Genomic DNA, 21,059 nt, shown 5'->3' with positions numbered 1-21,059 from the left:
AAAATTGCAGTTGCTGGATATCTGAGATGGAGAAAGAAAAACTCGCAGCTCAATAAATATTCTCACCTCAGGTGCTATCTGACATGCTGAGCTTTTACAGCTTTGTAATTTTTTTGCATTACAAGGTGTAACCAAGGTAAGTTTGGAAAAGAATGCTCGTGCAGCATATGAAAAGGAGCCAGAGCTGAAGTTAAAAGCTTGCTCTCAGAAACTGATGATGCACCGGACGCTCTCCAAAAGTCAAGAAACGGTGATGCATAAACTATTTTCTCCGAGCCCAGCTCATCAAGCAGCCTGAGCTGCCGTAGAAAACAGCCCGCCCCGTAAAACGTCCCGATCATTAACTGCCAAAAAAAAAGTTTGGGGGCGTGGGGGAGAGCTGGAGATCAACACACATGCCGAGAATGCATAAAAATTGAATGATTTGGAGGATACAGACGGGGAAATTGTAATAAGAGAAGTTGTAAAACGTCTGTTCGATCAGAGGAACATGGATTATTGCAGCAAACAGGACCGTCATTGAATCCTACCGATCTGGTAAGCAACCTCCTCTTTCGCAAGTCAACCAGTGGTGTCAGAAATAATACAGTGCTGCACATGTGGATGTGACACCTGAGCACAGGTAGCAAACCTGAACGACCTCTTAGCCCACACGCGCCGGCGGTCCCCTGTCAATCAAATGTCCATCAACCAATGGAGTGCGGCTCCCATCCGGAGTACCGCCGCCAATCACAGAGGCGCCGGCCAATGGGAGTGAACGGGACTGTGAGCCCGAGTGGAGGCCAGGCCGGAGCTCCGCAGTGTGCAGAGAAGCGGACAACGAACGGATCTTGAGTACAAGGGGGGGGTCGGCGACAGGCCGAGTCAGGGGAGACCCTTATCCCCTTTCACCCCCGTCCCCCTTCCTGTGGACACAGTCAGCCAGGAAAACAGACAGGGAGGCCAACAGGCAGCGAGACCCCAGCTCCGGGGGCTTGAGTCCATCAAACCGCCCCTCCATCCCCACCACCTCCCCGGCTTCTCTCCAAGGCCCGGAGGTGGAGGGGGGTGGGCTTGGGCAACGGGATGGAAGCGGCGGCGGCGGCGGCAGCGGCTGAAGGTGATGGAAGCCCAACCGAAGCTGCTCTCGGGCGACGGGACAATGAAGCGCTCGATCGGGCCGAGGATGAGGCGTCGGGTCGAAGACGAAGCAAGAGGCCGAGGCCTACAGGCGAGGAGCAGAGCGGCGCCGGAGGAGATGGAGATGGAGCCGGAGCCGGAGCGGCAGTGGTGGCACCATCACCCCCGCGGGATGAAGGCCCGGCATTTGACGAGAACGATGACCGACCTCCTCCTTCGCCGCCAGTCTCCGGGTCTCCCCTAGACGAGGACCGAGGCTCGCTGGGGAGGGCCGAGGCCGGCGGACGGCCTCTATCCCGAAGGGTCGAGGGGACAGGGCCCAGGACGCGGTCGGCCAGCGGGAGGCTCTTGCCCAAGGCGAACGGGGTAGCGGGCAGGCCGCAAGACGGCAGTGGGGCCGGGGCCGGCGCCGAACCTGTTGCCCCCGAGCTCGGGAACCGTCAGCACCGGGATCGAGACGGAGGCGAGAGCGAGCAGCAGGAAGAAGAAGAGGAGGACGACGACGAACCCGACGACCCGACCTACGAGGTGCAGCAGGGCCGCCGTATCCTCAACGACTTCCTGCTCGACAAGCACCGCAACCTGACGGCGCCCTTCGTCCAGGCCGGTGGAGGAGAGCCGACCGACCCTCTTCAGCCTTCTCCTATCTGGCTGCACACCATGGAAGAGAAATTCCAGCGCAATCAGTACGGCGGCATCACCGAGTTCGTGGCAGACTTCAGGCTGATGCTGGAGAGCTGCTACAGGCTGCACGGTGTGGACCACTGGCTCTCTAGACAGGCTCAGAAGCTGGAGATGATGCTGGAGCAGAAGTTGACGCTGTTGTCAAGGTGAGAAGGGAAAGCGAGAAAGGTTCTGGCTTCCTGAACATCTCTTGTCCACTTTAGGGTACCCGAGAGAGGGAAAGACAGGCTACCCAACATCCCTACCCATCTTAAGGTATCCCTGATGGGCTGAGTGATAAGGTATAGATGGGTATGAAGATTGCTAAGTCACATTTCAGACGTCTACAGGACAAAACACAAATCTATAACATTTTTCATAAAGCATTGTGGCACTGATGTTAGGGTCTTAAAATTGAACTAAGCTGCTCGCGAAACTTTGATCAGTCAGCATTGATGGAAGGAGAAATAGTGTTCATGTACGGAGTCCTTATAGTCTTTCACTAGAGTCCTATTGGATTCATTAACTCTGCTTCACTTTCCACAGATGTTGCCAGATCTGCTGAGTTCTAACACTGGCATTCTTCTGAATTCATCCATGTTTTATGATTTCCATGCCACTCACCCTCATTATTGTTACCCATCCTAAAATTCTTGTACAAGTTGACTGGGAGGTCAGTGGGAAGGGTTGTTTTACATCTTCTGGTCAGGGTTGAAGGATGTGAATACCAACAGCTGAGAGGCTTCTGTTAAAGCTGGCTCTTGTCATGGATTATTCTTTTCCTGCATTTTTATTCTGCGGGAGCTTTTGTAGCAAACAGGTACAGGAAGGCAGCTGTTTTGTTACCTGATGGCATTAAACTGTTCACTTGCCCAAATGTATCACTTTACTCTGGATCACTTGTGGGGGTGGGGGACAATTATTGCAGATGTATTGAGAAAGAAACATGTAATTGCCTGATGTGTACACTGAAAATCAAGTGATTTTCTGTTTACTGTTTTTATCCTGAAGTAATGACAACTATATTGCTTTATCTTCAGAAGGGGAGTAAACAAAATGTTAGCCATAATTTCTGGCTGAAGCAGGATTCTGGTTAAAGCAGAAAAGAAAATTAATGTTTCCGTTGGAAACTTTGGTCCTTGCAAGGAACACTTATTGCAATTACAACTTATAAATAGTTGCACATTGCAAACTGATTTGGTACTTCTGCTTTTCTAAAATCCGAGAGGTAAACAAGGTAGTTTCTAAAATCTTAAAAGCAGAGCTGCTCCTTGAACAGTACTGTTTTTGTGGTGGGCATATAAATGGACATTCTTGTGCCTCATGGCTGTGAATTTGGTGTAGAGGTACAACAACCAGTTTGCACTCAGTCGTATATTCACTTAACATGATGTGGTGAGGTTGTTTGAAGAATGTTGGCCAGGGCACCACTAGAACTCCCTGTTCTTTTTAAATGCCATGCCGTGTTTCAGATTCACCCGAACAAGCAAATGGAGATTCTGTTTATAGTGTGAATGCTGTCTTCCGTTTCTCCGCACAAAAATATTTGCTTTTATAGTAATGTTCTGGAATGAGAATTAATTCATAGCCCTCTGTTTCAGTGTGAATACCTATCCCTGTGTCAAATTTGCATGTGCTTTAATTTGTGTTAATTTCAAAATGCATGTCACTATTTCATGGCATAGGCTTTCTCTAAACATTACGTAAATATAACTTTCTACAAATAAAGATGCATGTCTGATAATGCAATTTTTGCTTTAGTTTAATACTGAAATTAAGTGAGGCTTACATATTTAGTTTATGTATTGCATTGTCCCCAAATACATATTGCCTAGCATTTTAATGACAATTTAACTTGCATGTTCTGCGCAACTGCTATGCTGCAATTGGGTTCACAAGTGCAACCCTCAGTATCAATTTGTGGAATCTGAAACCGTTTAAGGTTAAACAGTGTCTACAAAAAGTTTTGGTCCAAAGAACACTATGTCACCTGCTTATTTTAATGAACTTTAGGCAGTTATTATTATAGAATCCTTAGTCATTTACCTCATCGAATCCACACCAACCCTCTGAACAGCATCAGCACCACCACCATTCCCTTCTCCCTCTAGCCTTGCATTTTCCATGGCTAATCCACCTAACTTGAACATCTCTGAACACTATGAGCATGTTAGCAGAGCCAGTCCAGATGACCTGCAGATCTTTGGATTATGGGAGGAAACTGGAGCACCAGAAGGAAATCTACACAGACACAGGGAGAATATGCAAACGCCACACAGATAGCTATCCGAGGGTGGAACCAAGCTAACCATGGAGCCTCTATGCTGTACATTTGCCGAACATGTAGTAATAGTTTGCAGCCACAAGAAGCATTTTCTGTGTTTTTTCATAGAATAGCAGCATACTGGCAAAGCCAATATTTACCAATCTTGAATTGCTCTTTGAAGGTGGTAGTGAGTCATTTTCTTGAACTTTTGCTGTGCTGTTAGGAAGCAAATGCAAGCATTTGATTAAGCACCAGTGAAGGGAAAGCAACTATATCGCTCCACGTTAGGATGTATTTAGATTTATACTGTAATTTGCAGAAGTTGGTGTTCTGTGGAATATTTGAGGTCTCTTGATTGTTTGTGTCATCTTGTCCAGTTCCTATTGTATAATTAACATGAGTTATTCTTCAGGTCATTCTCTCCTGGCATCTGTTGAGATAGCTGGTTTCATTTGATAGATTTACTTTTGATAGTCCATTTCTTATAAATGTTGAGATTTCAGTCATTGATTCTAGTTGGTTTTGTTCAGTTTAATTTTTTGACTTACTTTCCTTTGTTTAGCTTTTACCAATTTTATTTTTATTTAGGATTTGATGTGAATAAGACCTCGGTGTACTTAACTATTTCTCTTGATCCTAAATTTGCTATGTCTTCTTTAGCTGGAAAGCCCTAACGTAAAATAAATGTTTGTACACTAGCCAATAAATTTTGGAGTAGTTTGTCTATCCCTATTGAGCTTATGTAAAGTACTTAACCCACATTGACACTCTGTTGAGTTTGACTGGGCTACCTGGGTAAGAAAAACTATCTCGCATTGAAGAATATCAAGTTGTTTAGTCATTTATGATATGTCAGCTTCCCTGCTTGGGCCACCTTTATTGCTCATAACTGGTTGTCCTTCATAGGTGGTAGTGAGCTGCCTTCTTGAACCACTGCTGTCCATTTTGTGAAGGTACACCCACAATGTTGTTGCGGAGGGACTTCTCAGGCTTTGACCCAGGAACTTGGATGGAACGGCAACGATAGATTTCCAAATCAGAATGCTCTGTAGCTTGGAGGGGAATTGGAGGTGTTTTTGTTCCCATGTATTTACTGCTCTTGTCATAGATAGTAGTGGTTGTAAGTTGTGATGGTGCTATCTAAAGAATGTCGGTGAATTTCCGAAGTGCAACTTGTAGATAGTTGCTACTGTGAGTTGGTGGTGAGGTAGGTTTTGGATATGGTGGCAATCACTATCAAGTGGACTGTTTTGTTCTGAATGTCATCAACGTCTTGAGGGGTTTTGGAGCTGTTGTTAATCGTGGAGAATTGCAGCACTCCTGCTTTGTAAATGGTGGGCAGACTTTGAAGAGTCACAATGAGAGTTTTTTTTCTGCAAGATTCCTAGCCTCTGACCTACTCTTAGAGTCCCAGTAATTATATGGCAAATCCATTTCAATTTCTGATTAATGAGGGCTCCCAGGATGATGATAGTGGGGAAATCAGTGATAGTAATGGACATTGAGAGTCACAGGATAATGGTTAGATTCTGTTCTGTTGGAGTTGGTCATTGCCTTGTGCTTATTTGGCATGCAAGTTGTTTGCTACCAGTCAGACTAAGCCAAGTATTATTCAGGTTTTGCTGCATTTGAACATGAACTTCAATATATGATGGGTTGCAAATGATGTTGAAAACTATACACTAAGTTCTCAATGGTCAGCAAATGTCCCCAATACTTGTTACATTCCAAAAGGTAACCATATGTAAGGAGATCGCAAGTTTTTAAAAATTTGTTCATTGCTATCACTAGCTAGGCCTACATTTATTGCTCAGAGGCGGTGAGGAGTCAACCGTGCTGCTGTGGTTTTGGAGTCGCATCTAAACTAGACGAGGTCAAGATGGCAGATTTCCTTCCCAAAGGACATCAGCGAACTTGACAAGCTTTTACAACAATTGACAATGGTTACATGGTTATCCTTCAGTTAACTTTGTTACAGAATTTTTATTGAATTCAAATTTCACTATCTGCTATTGTGGGATTGGAACCAGTGTCTACAGAACATTTTAATAAAACAAAACAAAGAACATTGGTGGTGGGCAAGTTGTTGGTGGGAATCCTGTGGAACAGGATTTACATGTATTTGGAAAGGCACGGACTGATTAAGGATAGTCAACATGGCTTTGTCTGTGGGAAATTGCATTTCACTGACTTGAGTTTTTGGAAGAAAATGGATTCGCGTAGATGGACATTTTGGTTGGCATGAACCAATTTGGGCCAAAAAGCCTGTCTGTGTGCTGTAGGACTCTGACTCGTAGTAACAAAGAAGCTTGAGGGCAGTGAAGTGGATGTGATCTTATATGGACTAGTAAAGCATTAAACAAGGTTCCTCATGATAGATTGGTTAGCAAGGTTAGATCACATGGAATACTAGGAGAGCCAGCCATTTGGATATAAAACTGGCATGAAGGTAGAAGACAGAGGGGTGCTGGTGGAGGGTTGCATTTAAGACTCATGGCCTGTGATCAGTGATGTGCCACAAGGATCGGTGCTGGATCGACTACTTTTTGTCATTTATATAAATGGTTTGGATGTGAACATAGTAAATTTGCAGATGACACCAAAATTGGAGGTGTAATAAACAGCGAAAAATGTTACCTCAATGCAACAGGATGATGATCAGATGGGCCAATAGGCTGAGGAGTGGCAGATGAAGCTAAATTTAGATGCTGTATTTTGGAAAGGCAAATCAGGGCAGGACTTGCACACTTAATGGTAAGGTCTTGGGAGTGTTGCTGAACAAACAGACCTTGGAGTGCAGGTTCATAGTTCCTTAAAAGTAAAGTTGCAGGTCGATAGGATAGTGAGGAAGGTGTTTGGTATGCTTTCCTTTATTGATCAGTGCATTGAGTATGGGGGTTGGGAAGTCATGTTGTGGCTGTATAGGACATTGTTAGGCCACCTTTGGAATACTTTGTGCAATTCTGGTCTCCCTACTATAGGAAGGATGTTTACTATAGGAAAACTTGAAACGGTTCAGAAAAGATTTACAAGGAGGTTAGAGGTTAGGAACATCAGCTCATTTCCGATGAAGGGCTTATGCCCGAACATCGATACTCCTGTGGATGCTGCCTGCCCTGCCGTGCTTTTCCAGCATCTGTAGTCCTCATTTTCTCCTAGTTTCTCCAGCAATGTCTGTTTGTGTCCAAGAACATTTTGAATACTAATGTTGTGACATCATCACTAACCTACTGCCTCCCCACTTTTTATGTCCTTCCTTGTATGTGAGAGCTTTATTTCAGTTAAGTTCCACTCCATAAAATTCTTGTCCCACTGTGCACTGCTTCTCATCTATACATTGACTGTGTGGTGCTGGAGAAACACATGGGGTCCGGCAGCATCCGAGGAGCAGGGAATTCGATGTTTCGGGCATAAGCCCTTCATCAGAAATGATCTGATATTCCTGATGAAGGGCTTATACTCAAAACATCAGTTCTTCTGCTCCTTGGATGCTGCCTGACCTGCTGTGCTTCTCCAGCACGACACTCTCGATTCTGATCTCCAGCATCTGCAGTCCTCACTTTCTCCTCATTTATATAACCAATTCAAAGCTAATTAACTCTTCAACTAATTTCATCACTTGTTCCCTCTTCCATTGTGTCTTGGACACTTCTTCACACCAGATTAAATGGTAATACATTTAACCTATTGATGGATGGAAGTCTTGCCTGCTCCACAGGTGTGCAGTATTTGCCCTGAGGAACTACATAGCTCTTGTGTTAGTGTCTCCTTCTGAGCCAGGTTCAGGTGCTATCTGCTTCAGTTGTGTGTAATGACATCTCTGAACAGTTTTTTTAAAAAGTAAATACCTGTCCTGAGGAACTAAAGGACTTTGTGGTGCAGTGGTAGTGTCCCTATTTTTGATCCATAAGGTCAAATCCTACCTGCTCTTGAGATGTGATCACTTCTCCAAACAGGTTGGCTACTCTAGTTACCATGAGGAACTATAAGGGTCTTAAAAACCATACAAATACCTACCCTGAAGAACACTTGCAGAGATGTTCTACAGCCTTGACACCTGATCTCCAACAGCTAGTTTTCTTTCTGCGAGGTATGATTCCAAGTGGAGAGTTGCCCTCTGCTTTTCTTAATCTTTAGTTTTGCTAGGTCTCCTGATGCCACACTCAAATATGGTCTCGCCTCTGGAATTCACATCTTTCTATTTGAACCAATGCTGTAATGGGGTCACTGGTTGAGTACTCCTGGTGACATCAGTGAGCTTATTATTTATAAGAAATGCTGTTTGATATTTCTGACGTCTTTCATAACTTTACTGATGACTGATAAGGCAGTGATTGGCTTGATTTGGATTTGTCCTACTTTCTGGATACAGAACATATCTTCCGCAACTACACTGGCCCCACCCCCCATCTTTTCCTCCGCTACATCGATGACTGTATCGGCGCCGCCTCGTGCTCCCACGAGGAGGTTGAACAGTTCATCCAATTCACCAACACCTTCCACCCCGACCTCAAATTCACCTGGACAGTGTCATATTCCTCCCTCCCCTTCCTCGACCTTTCTATTTCTATGACGGAAATGTGTTGCCGGAAAAGCGCAGCAGGTCAGGCAGCATCTAGGGAACAGGAGAATCGACGTTTCGGGCATTAGCCCTTCTTCAGGAATGAGGAAAGTTGGTCCAGCAGGCTAAGATAAAAGATAGGGAGGAGGGACTTGGGGGAGGGGCGTCGGAAATGTGATAGGTGGAAAGAGGTCAAGGTGAGGGTGATAGGTCAGACTGGGGTGGGGGCAGAGAGGTCGGGAAGAAGATTGCAGGTTAGGAAGGCGGTGCTGAATTTGATGGATTTGACTGAGACAGGCTGGGGGGAGGGGAAATGAGGAAACTGGTGAAATCCGAGTTCATCCCTTGTGGTTGGAGGGTTCCTAGCCTGTCTCAGTCAAATCCATCAAATTCAGCACCGCCTTCCTAACCTGCAATCTTCTTTCCGACCTCTCCGCCCCCACCCCAGTCTGACCTATCACCCTCACCTTGACCTCTTTCCACCTATCACATTGCCGACGCCCCTTCCCCAAGTCCCTCCTCCCTATCTTTTATCTTAGCCTGCTGGACCAACTTTCCTCATTCCTGAAGAAGGGCTAATGCCCGAAACAGGAGAATCGACGTTCCCTAGATGCTGCCTGACCTGCGCTTTTCCGGCAACACATTTCCGTCTCTGATCTCCAGCATCTGCAGACCTCACTTTCTCCTTTCTATTTCTATCTCAGGCGACCGAATCAACACTGCCATCTACTACAAACTGACCGACTCCCACAGCTACCTGGGCTACACCTCCTCCCACCCTGTCGCCTGTAAAAACGCCATCCCATTCTCCCAATTCCTTCGTCTCCGCCGCATCTGCTCCCAGGAGGACCAGTTCCTAAAACGTACAACCCAGATGGCCTCCTCCTTCAAGGACCGCAATTTCCGCCCCGACGTGGTCGACGATGCCCTCCACCGCATCTCTTCCACTTCCCGCTCCTCCGCCCTTGAGCTCCGCCCCTCCAACTGCCACCAGGACAGAACCCCACTGGTCCTCACCTACCACCCACCAATCTCCATGTACAGCGCATCATCCGCGTCATTTCCGCCACCTCCAAACGGACCCCACCACCAGGGATATATTTCCCTCCCCTCCCCTATCAGCATTCCGTAAAGACCACTCCCTCCGTGACTCCCTCGTCAGATCCACACCCCCCACCAACCCAACCTCCACTCCCGGCACCTTCCCCTGCATCCGCAGGAGGTGCAAGACTTGCGCCCACACCTCCCCCCTCACCTCCCTCCAAGGCCGCAAAGGAAACTTCCATATCCGCCACAGATTCACCTGCACCTCCACACACATCATCTATTGCATCCTCTGCACCCGATGTGGCCTCCTCTATATTGGGGAGACAGGCCGCCTACTTGCGGAGCGTTTCAGAGAACACCTCTGGGACACCCGGACCAACCAACCCAACCACCCTGTGGCTCAACACTTCAACTCCCCCTCCCACTCCACCAAGAATATGCAGGTCTTTGGACTCCTCCATTGCCAGACCACAACAACACGACGGTTGGAGGAAGAGCGCCTCATCTTCCACCTAGGAACCCTCAAACCACAAGGGATGAACTCGGATTTCACCAGTTTCCTCATTTCCCCTCCCCCCACCTTGTCTCAGTCAAATCCATCGAACTCAGCACCGCCTCCCTAACCTGCAATCTTCTTCCTGACCTCTCCGCCCCCACCCCAGTCTGACCTATCACCCTCACCTTGACCTCTTTCCACCTATCGCATTTCCGACTCCCCTTCCCCCAAGTCCCTCCTCCCTACCTTTTATCTTAGCCTGCTGGACAAACTTTCCTCATTCCTGAAGAAGGGCTTATGCCCGAAACGTCGATTCTCCTGTTCCCTGGATGCTGCCTGACCTGCTGCGCTTTTCCAGCAACACATTGCCAAGTATGTTCTGTACTGAAAATGTTCTATTTTGCTGGGTAAATGGCGGTGTTGTAACTGTACTGGAACAGCTTGGCTCGTTGGCACATTCTGGAGAACAAGTCTTTGGTACTATTACCAGAAAATTGTCCACACCTGTAGTCTTAACTGTGTCTTCAGCAGTTTCATGATATCAAGTGAAGTGAATTGAATTGGCTGAAGACTGACATCCCTAATGCTGGGAACACCCAGAGGAGGCTGACATGGAACGGTCACTTTGTACATTTGGCTGAATTTTGTTGCAAATACCAGAGCCTTGTTTGCACTAATATGCTGGGGTTCCCCACCAGAGTTTAGTTTTGATTCATTGGCTGTTGAATCTGGCTGTGGGCGGCACGGTGGCACGTGGGCGGCACGGTGGCATGTGGGCGGCACGGTGGCACAGTGGTTAGCACTGCTGCCTCACAGCGCCTGAGACCCGGGTTCAATTCCCACCTCAGGCGACTGACTGTGTGGAGTTTGCACGTTCTCCCCGTGTCTGCGTGGGTTTCCTCCGGGTGCTCCGGTTTCCTCCCACAGTCCAAAAGATGTGCAGGGTCAGGTGAATTGGCCATGCTAAATTGCCCGTAGTGTTAGGTAAGGGGTAAATGTAGGAGTATGGGTGGGTTTCGCTTCGGCGGATCGGTGTGGACTTGTTGGGCCGAAGGGCCTGTTTCCACACTGTAATGTAATCTAAAAAAATCTAATCTAATCTCTATTATTTTCTGCCAATATTGTGTGGCATATGGTAGCCCTGTTGTGTAGATTTGTCAGATTGGCACCTCATTTTCAGGTATGTTTAGTGCTGTTCCTGCTATCCCCACATACACTGTTTAATTGAATCTGGTTTGGTCCTCTGGCTTAATGGTCATGGTAGAGTGGGGAATGTGCACTGTTATTTGGTTGTACATTGTATTGGAGTAAAATTCTACTGATGGTCCACATGCCTCATAGATGTCTATTTGAGTTGATAAATTAGTTCAAAGTTTATCCCATTTAGCAAGTGAAAGTGCCACACACTCCGGTGGAGTGGTTTACGTAGTGTGAAGATTGGACTTAGTCTCCATAAGGGTTGAAGAGTGTGCTGCTGGAAAAGCACAGCCGACAGACAGCATCCGGGGAGGAGGAGAATCAACATTTTGAGCATAAGCCCTTCATCGGGAATGAGGCTCGTGGCCCAAGGGGGCTGAGAAATAAATGGGAGGGGTTGGGGCTTGGGGGGAAGATAGCTGGGAATGCAATAGATAGATGAAGGTGGGGTGAAGGTGATAGGTTGGAGAGGACGTTGGAGTGGATAGGTGGAAAGGAAGATGGACAGATAGGGCAGTTCAAGAGGGTTGGAAGGTTGGATCTGGGATAGCATGGTGTGGGGGGGTGGAAATGAGGAAGCTGGTGAAATCCACATTGATCCCGTGTGGTTGGAGGGTCCCAAGGCGGAAGATAAGGTGTTATTCCTCCAGGTGTTGGGCGGTTAGGGTTTGGCAGTGGTGGAGGACCAGGACTTGCATATCCTTGGTGGAGTGGTGGGGGGAGAGTTAACATGGTCAACCACAGGGTGGTGGGTTTGTTTGGTGCATGTGTCCCAGAGATGTTCTCTGAAATGTTCCACAAGTTGGCGTCCTGACTGCCCATTGTGGAGGAGACCAGATCGGGAGCAACTGACACAATAGATGATGTGTGTGGGGGTACAAGAACATCTCTGTCGGATGTGGAAGGATCCTTTGGGGCCTTAGACAGAGTTGGGAGGGGGAGGGGAGTTGTGGGCACAGCTTTAGCACTTCTTGTGGTGGCCGGGAAGGTGCCTGGAGTGGCAGGTGGGTTGGTGGGGGGTATGGACCTAACAAGGGAGTCACTGAGGGAATGGTTTCTTTGGAACTCAGAGATTGTGAGGGAAGTATATCCCGGGTGGTGAGGTCTGTTTGTCGGTGGCAGAAATGACAGAGGATAATGAGTGTATCTGGAGTTTGGTGGGGTGTAAGCTGAGGACCGGGAGGGGTTCTGTCCTTTGTTCAGCAGTAATCAGGAATTTTCCTTGCTCATGTTTGATCTCATGCCATTAGACTTCATGGGGCCTGAAGTCAATGTTGAGGACTCCCAGGGCCCCACACTCCTGACTGTGCTAGTTGCTACCGTTAAGGGTGGGAAGTTCCCTGGGATTTTGATGATGATACATTCTAGAAAATGCTGCAAGTATGATTCCATCTGTAAGACTGTCAGATTTTAGCGCTCGCCCTCCGGTATTGAACAGGAATATATTGCTGAGTTCACTGTTCTTTCTAGTGCCTAGGTCTAAATTTGGTGGTCCACCTGGTTTTGTTACTTTTGAGACTTTCAGCAGTTTGGTAAGACTAGTTTGTTAGGATATTTAAAAGTTAACCATATTTTTTATCGGTCTAAAGTGACGTTGAGGCCAGACTGAGTAATGATGGCAGTTTTCTTTCCCTGAAAGATATTGGTCAACCAGGTGATATTTATGACTCTACACTTTCATATCCACCTTTTAACTCTAGCAGTGTTTTTTTATGTTCATAGACCACTATCTGCCATGTGGGGCTTTGAGCCCATTTCGCAGAATGTTAACCTGGATTAATAATCCATCGGCAGTAGAACTCCATATTTCTTCCTTTTTATATAAAAAAATTTGGCCACTGAGTCTCCATCTCTTCGTGATATTTACTTTTGTTGTCCCATTTTCTGAAATCTGGAGGACGTATACAAGTTCACCAACTGCCTGTTCCCTATCTTTCCTGGATTCACCTCCAGCTAGTTAATATTTGAAGGACACTCAAGAATTGGGACAAAGTATGTCTTAATGCTGCCAAATCTGTCCTGATCTGATTTGTGTACATTTATTTCATTGAGGCATCTTTGTCATAATCAAGAGCAGTAATCCAAGCCAATTTTATTGCTATCGCTATCTGCACCTTTTCATTTTTTGGATGCAAATCCGTGCATTCTTATTACTACTTTACACAGAGCAGTGATAAATTTTGACTCGTCATTGTTTGGTTCAAACTAATTGCACCTAATCTGTTAATCCATTGAGGCACAGGTACAATAATATGGAAAGCAATTTATACCATGTGACATAATAAAAGTTGCTCTTTCTGTAATGCTGAAGAGTGATGTTTCTTGACCACAGTGGTGTCAGTGATAACTTTTAGGGAAAAAATTTGAATAAGTTTGTGTTGATCTGTGTTTGAAGCTATAAAACACAGCAAGAAATATACATTGTCATTTTCACACTGCTTGAACCTTTAGGTCGCAGTTTCATGTCTCACCTTGAAACACTTCAGGTCTTTAAAGTTTGGTACAGTCTTATCTATCTTTTGTATTTTTATTTATCAGTTGAAGAAAGATTCAATTATGTGTATCCTAAACTCAGTTCTAATTTTATGTAAACTATAACATCAATAATATCAAAGTTAAAAATCACACAATACCAGGTATAGTCCAATAGGTTTATTTGGAAGCACTATCTTTCAGTGCGCTGCTCCGAAAGCTAGTGCTTCCAAATAAACCTGTTGGGACAATAACCTGATTTGTGCTTTTTAGCTTTGTACACCCCAGTCTAACACTGACACCTCCAAATCATGATCAATATATCCATGAAGAATAATCTGAACTCACATTTTTTTTAAAAATTGTTGCTTAATCACAGAATCTAATTTTTTTCCTCTGGTTAGTAGCTGATCCAGTTTTCCTTTGAAAACTACGGTTGACTTTCCATACATTGTAGTGAAAAACTTTCCATTCCTGATCCTTAACACTTGCTGTCTGAAGGCATTTTCATCGTATCATCTTTCGACTCTTCTACTACTCATTCTAAATATATCTCCTCTGGCTCTCAACTTTTTTTGTAAATGGAAACATTTTTCCTTTACTGCAAGAACCTACTGTCAATGTTTTTAAACTGTGATTGCAAAGTAGTAGGTAAAGATGAAATTTAAAACAAAAATAGAAATTGCTGGCGAAAGATGTTGCAGCATCTGTGGGGAAAAGGTAAAGTTAATGTTTCAAGTCTGTTAAGCAGCTAGCAGAAATTGGTATTCGGGCAGAAGACAAGGTTTGGTGCATGATGGGGCACATGAGGTGAATGGATAGCTGAAGACTGATTCCAACGAGTGAGGAAGAGTGAGTAAACAGGGTAAATACAGGTCAGGATATAGGAGAATCTGAATAAGTGAAAATGAGAGCAGAGTGTAACAGAGAATGAGTAATCTGTGCTGAAAGTAACCATGCAATGTAATAATATGCCTGAGAGTAAATGAAAATGGGTTGGCTGTTCTAAAAGCATTCCATGTCATAACAGGACTGGGTATATGGGTAAAATATCTAGAAGGATAGAATCAGACTCCAAAATTATTGAATTCTGATGTTGAGTCCTGGACACTACAGGGTCCCCAAGGAGAAAATGAGATGCTGTTCTTCAAGCTGAGGCTTAATGGAACACTGCAACAGGCCTGCAAAGGTAACATGATGTGTTGAAGTGGCAGGCGACTGCAAGCTCTGGGTCATTTTTACAGACAGTGTGTGGTGGTGACACAGTCTGTGTTTCAACTCCCTAATGTAAAAGGAGACCAAACTGTGAACAGCATCTATAATAGAATGAAGCATGGAGTACATTGCTACTTCATCCAGAAGGTGTGTCTGGAGCTTTGAATGGTGTGCAGGTAAATGGGCAGGTGTTGCAACTTCTGTGTTTGCATAGGAATGTGCCAGGAGGCTGTGGCGAGGTGTTGGGAATGGAGGAAGAGAGGCCCAGGTATTAGAGGGAATGGTCCCAGTGCAATAAAGAAGGAGAGGGGATTTTTGTTTCTTTTTCCCACACTACTGCCTAACTGCGATCGTGCTTATTTTTCCCCAGCACCCATGTGTGTGTGTTCAGGCGTGAGACACAGTGAAAGACACAAAGTGTATGAATCTTTATTCAATTTCCACCACCAGGAAGAAGAGAAACACCCAAGTGGCCAGTGACAAGCAGTGCCCTTAGGAGAGGGGATTTTTTTTTTACACAACAAAGGAAGAGTCCTTGACACTGGTCCAGCTCTCTCAAGAGCCAACTCTGAATGAACTGAACCTCTGATACACCTGTTTTTTTTTTTTGTTTTCTATTTTTTTTCTCCAGCACCCATGTTGTGTGTGTGCAGGTGTGAGACGCAGTGCAAGACAAGGTGTACGAATCTTTATTCAATTTCCACCACCAGGAAGAAAAGAAACACCCAAGTGGCCAGTGACAAGCAGTGCCCTTAGGAGAGGGGATTATGTGTCTGATTGTGGTAGCCCATTGGTGGCAATGGAAATTGGCTGACAATCCTTTTGGATGCAGAGTGTGGTGGGATGGTAAGTGAGGATTGGGGGTCCCTATTGTTGTTGTAGGAGGGGAGGGGAAGGAAGGGAACAGGGTGACATCAGAAATGTGAGCCACACGTGGCTGAGGGCCTTGTTGACTATAGTAGCAGGGAATTCTCCATTGAGGAAAAATGTGGATATTTCTGAGGCCCCTCCCCCATGAAAGATGGCTTCATCAGAACAGATGTGAAGGAGACTATGAAACTGGGAGAATGGGATGGAATAGGAAGCAGGGTGTGACGATGTATAGTCACAGTAACTGTGGGAATTTATAACCATTTTCATGAACAACCCATCCTCCGAAATGGAAATAGATGTTGAGGAAGGGAGGAGTCAGAGATGGATCAGATGAAGATGAGGACAAGGTGGTGAGTGGAAAATTTATTCTGTTTGGTCAATGTGCAACTAGAAGGTACACATTTTTGTAATTGAAATTGTCACTTTTTTTCCATACTACGTTGTAGCTACGGTTTCATTTACACTTCTGAAATTGTAGCCCGTTGATTTATAATGTATAACATTTGTTAGATTTTTTGCATATATGGGTTATAGCCTAATGTAATTGGGAGAGAATTCCAGTGTGCTTATGATTTTGGCAGGTTGTATGCAGGGGCCATATGAAAAGATAGTGGTGAAAAATCATTCTAAAGCAGTTAATGTTCCTTTGCTGGCTTCATTTCTTCTCACGTTCTGACCCAATTTAAACTTTTCTTTCTTATCTAATTCCTATCACAATGTAGTTTCACAGAACTGTGAACTTTATCTTAAATTAGGATATTTATTTAGCAAGTTGTAGTTAGAGGAGGTTGGTGGAAGGACTGGGTAAGCAAAAGGAACGTGAGACAGGTTGAATTTCCCAATCAAGCTTAATTCTGCTTTTGTTTATTGTTAATGTACAGGTTATTTAAATGTTCATTTTTAAAATGGTCAGATTACAGTTGGTTAGCTGCTGTGTCAACTCTAACTCATGTTTTATATTTCCAATCTTGGTAAATTATCTCATTATCCACCCCATTGAGTAAGAAGTATAGCCAGCAGATCCTTGCCTTCTACTTAGCAGTCTTGAGTTATTCAAACTCTATAAAAACTCTTTGTAATATTTATATTTGTATCACTGCAATAGTCAATCTGAGCGCAACTTTAAATTAGATCCTGTTAATCTCAATGATAGCCAATCACAGGGGAGCACAGTTTCATACACCAATGTAATTGTATTTTTGAATCAACTCAATTACTTTAAAGTGAATCAATGAACCTGCAACTGTTTGATTCTACCTTTTTCTTCCATAAGTATCTTCCATAAGGCAAATATGTATTGTATTATTGATGGGTTTTTGTAAATGCATTAGTAACTGTATGTCTGTCTTAAGCAGATCGCTCCCAAATAAGCTCCCTTTCTTTGCACCTTGCTTTCTCATCTTTTCACTTTTATCCCCATCTCTGCTTAGGTCCTTCTCCAATATAGTGACTAAATTTTAGTTCAATCTACAAGTGAAGGTTTTCTGTATAGAACATATTTCCATTTTCCAAGTTTCTTTAATTCTTCATTTTCATTATGTTCCTGTTATGGCTATGATACTCTGCTTAACTGCATCTTTTATCATGGTTAACGCAGATCTGATATTCATTTTCTCTTGCAATTTGAGGTCACTTATTCCACTGTACTGGTGGCTTATGCATCCCAGGCTGAAGTCTGCTTTCTCTCAAGCTGAATTTTATTTTTTCTACTGATGTCTGGGCTTTAATATGACCTAAATCTATACCTGTCCCGTTGCTAAACTGCCTACATGTGGTACTTGACATGATACACAAGTTAAATTTCTATTTCTTTGCTGAAACTTTTCATTGTAGATTTTATAACTTTATCCATTGTAATGGGTTTTAATCATGCTCTTGTTGCTCTATTTTGCTCTTTGTCTGCTTCTTGCAGGTGTTAATGCTACCATATTCTCTTAAATTAGTAAAGCAAATTGTCCTCCCTTTGTGTTGGTTCGTAGAACATCAAATGTTCGAAGATGCTGTAGGTTTGTTGTGCTGTTTTGTTAGCTTACATCTTTCACGTCTTCTGCTTTCGTAGGATCTTCCATTTTCACCCTACCCCAGATCTCTAGACTCTTGGTCTTAAGAATGATTTTTCATTATCCCTCTGAGAATGTGTATAGGGTATATGCAGGCAGGGAAAGAGTTAAGTTCTGAGTTTTGTGAAACAAGAGATTCAGCTGAGCATGACTCAGATCAGATAACTTACAGTTAACAATGGGGTGATGGAGGCAAGGGTAATGGGTTAACAAGGTGGAAAAGCAGTCATTATGTAGAGCCATTTAACAATATTGGAAGCATTCAGTATACAAGGTCAGCTAACAAGGGGGAAAGTATCCATTGTATGAATCCAGTTAACAAGGTTAAGGCCATTCATTGTATAACGGTAAAGGGCTTGGTCTCTGCTATTATACTCATTGATTGTAACGGTCACCCAATTAATATGTATATTGCTTTATCTGGATGCTCCCCTCTGTAAAATTACTATATTGTTCATTGAGAAACTGCTGATCCAGAGAAGACAATGAACTCATGTCTCTGTGCATGTGGGCGATCGTTCTCTGTCCCTCTGGAGCCCGAAATAAAGATGAAGAAGCTAAAGCTACTGTGGTCTCTGAGCGTTTTGCTTCAACTGAGGCAGGGGAAATGGGATAAAGCCTCATTCCTCCATTTTGCTAATGCCACTTAGTGGGCAGTGTACCCTGAGGCCATTTGACCAGGATAAACTTCTGGCTTATAGTTGCTTCCCTGCTCCTCAGCTGTTCAGTCCCACTGGATGACTTTGACAAGTGTCTTTGTGATTGATTTGTCCTTTGACAGCACCTGGATTAATCCCATCACCACAATCCCTTGACTAAATAACTAGCCGTAAATGATAGCCATATCTCGCCATGAGAGAGAAACAGTTGTTTGTGCAGCTTGAGAGACATCACTTCACAAAATCTGTGGAGCGAGATGAAGAAGCAGGTTACCATGACCATTTTGCAACCAAGACAAGGGTAGTCTGCTTCACACTCAAGCCATTTAGCCAACTTAGTTGAAGTTCTGTAAGAGAATTTACTTAACTAAAAACCTAACTTTTTTTTCAGTTTCATTATCCAAAACATAGCTCAAATTAAGAATTGGGATTTAATGGTCATGATGTTTATGAAGAATTGTTTACAGCTTAGAGTCCTTTTTTAAAATCTGTCCATTTTTGCTGCTTAGTGCTGATTAATTGACAGTACTTATGTTAAATGATTGCTAATTCTGTGTAAGTAGAAGCTGGTTTCATGAAGAGTTAATGTTGACATCCATTGTGCAACTGTTTGTATCTCATTGGAAGTCGCATGCTATGATTGTCCATCTAGGAAATTCTGTGTCACTGGTCATGGATTCTGTGGGTCCTTGTGTGGCTGATGAATCAGATTCCAGAGCTGCATCTCCTGTCACATATCTGGCAGATGTTTCTGGGAGTTGGAATTGGACCTTGGCCTTGAAATCACTGGAATTCCTTTCTCTGGTTCCTTTTATACTTCGTGTTGCCAATGGGTATTCTTAAAGAATTGTCCCTTCATGTTGGAGCTTCCTCCAATTCAATTTCTTCTGAGGGAGAATCTCCAATGTAATGTCATCTATATTGTATTTTGTGAAGGAAGCCTTCAGGGAGTCTTTGAAATGCTTCCTTTTTGTCTTCCTCTTGTTTGATTCCCTTCCTTGAGCTTGGTGAGGATGATTTATTTTGGCAGTCAGAATTGAGGCATCCTAAACATGTGGCTGGGCTAGCTGAGTTGGTTTCAGGTGATCGTGACCTCGATGCTTGTGCTGTTGGCTGCTTCAAGAACGCTGATGTTAATATGCCTGTCCTCTCAGCTGATGTGAGAATCCATCATCAAACAATGTTTATGGTACTTATCAAGAACTATGCAGTAGTCTCTGTGTAATTCAAGTTTTGAAGCCATAGAGAAAAGACAGAAGGATGACTCCCTATACACAGGATCTTGGTATCTGCACGGATGTAACAATCATCAACGATTCTCATCCTTGGACATCCAAAGGCAGTGCTCACAAATTGTATGTGATGCTGAATCTCCATATTGATATCTGCCTTAGATGAGAGGTAGCGTCTCAGCTGGGGGAATTTCTCCATTGATCTTAATGGAGGGTTGGACTGGAATTTAACTTGGGGTAGGTTGGTAAAGAATTTGCGTCATCTTGGGACTGAGGTTGAGACCAATTGTTCGGTATGCTTCCATGAAGGTGTTGAACAACGCTTGACGATTCTCTTCAAAGAGAGCAGAGATGATGATGTCACCTGCATACTGAACTTCCACAAGCAAGGTCGGTAATATTTTCTTCTTTGGTTCAAACAACTAACCTTGAAAAGTTTCTGTCCATCCTGTGGGCCATGTACAGACCACCAACTTGTTCTTGACACAGTGAAGAATGGTGGCAATGAATATAGAAAAAAAAGGTGGAAGCATTGACGCATCACAGTTTGACCTCAATATTCTGTCATATTACCATCACTGAGGACAGTCGCTGACAGCTTGTTGTGGACGAGGTGGATGTTTATGAATTTCTCTGAACAGCTGCCATTTGGCAGGGCCTTCCATTACACTTTGTGATTAACTGATGCAGAAACCTTGGTCAGTTTGAAGAAAATCATGTCTCAAGTTCCACAGTTTGATCAAAGTCACACTGACTTTAAGGAAGGATTTCCTCAGACTGAGGTTCCTGGAGACGTGCTCGGCAATGATCTTTCCAGCGATGGAGAGTGGAGACATTCCTCGATAGTACCCACAGTCCACTTTGTCTATTTTCTTGAAGGTGATGGCATTGGCAGCATCCTTGAGACCTACAGGGATTTCTTCTTTATCCTAGATTTTCAGGAACTAATGAAGGAGATAAGGGACAAGCTCTGCTTCTCCAAGTTTAAAAAACTACAGCGGAAGCCTTCGCATTCCTGTGACTTTTACAGTCTTTGTGTCTAATGGTGGCTTCAACTTCTGCCATACTAGGTTGGAGTCCAAGATCATTTTTGATTGGGAGTTGGGGAATTTCCTCAAGCACGCACACATTGACAATTGTGTCACAGTTTAGGAGTTCTTTCAGGTGTTCTTTCTGTTGGTTGTTTCCTCTGTCTCTCA

The 21,059-nt window shown here is 44.2% G+C and overlaps 1 protein-coding gene across 1 annotated transcript in view; it reads left to right on the top strand.

Annotated features, from left to right (window-relative positions):
- Positions 1 to 779: 779 nt before the first annotated feature.
- Positions 780 to 21,059, top strand: part of brd10 (bromodomain containing 10) — a 107,347-nt gene continuing 87,067 nt past the window's right edge. Inside the window, exon 1 of the mRNA XM_043715189.2 lies at positions 780 to 1,949. Coding sequence (XP_043571124.2) covers positions 1,066 to 1,949 — 884 coding nt within the window. The 5' untranslated portion in view covers positions 780 to 1,065. The remainder of the gene's footprint in view (positions 1,950 to 21,059) is intronic.

This window comes from Chiloscyllium plagiosum, unplaced genomic scaffold, assembly GCF_037043375.1.
Source record: "Chiloscyllium plagiosum isolate Xiang-an unplaced genomic scaffold, Cpla_swu_hap1 HiC_scaffold_2, whole genome shotgun sequence".
Lineage (NCBI taxonomy): Eukaryota > Metazoa > Chordata > Chondrichthyes > Orectolobiformes > Hemiscylliidae > Chiloscyllium > Chiloscyllium plagiosum.
This window is presented reverse-complemented; position numbering and strand designations above follow the sequence as displayed.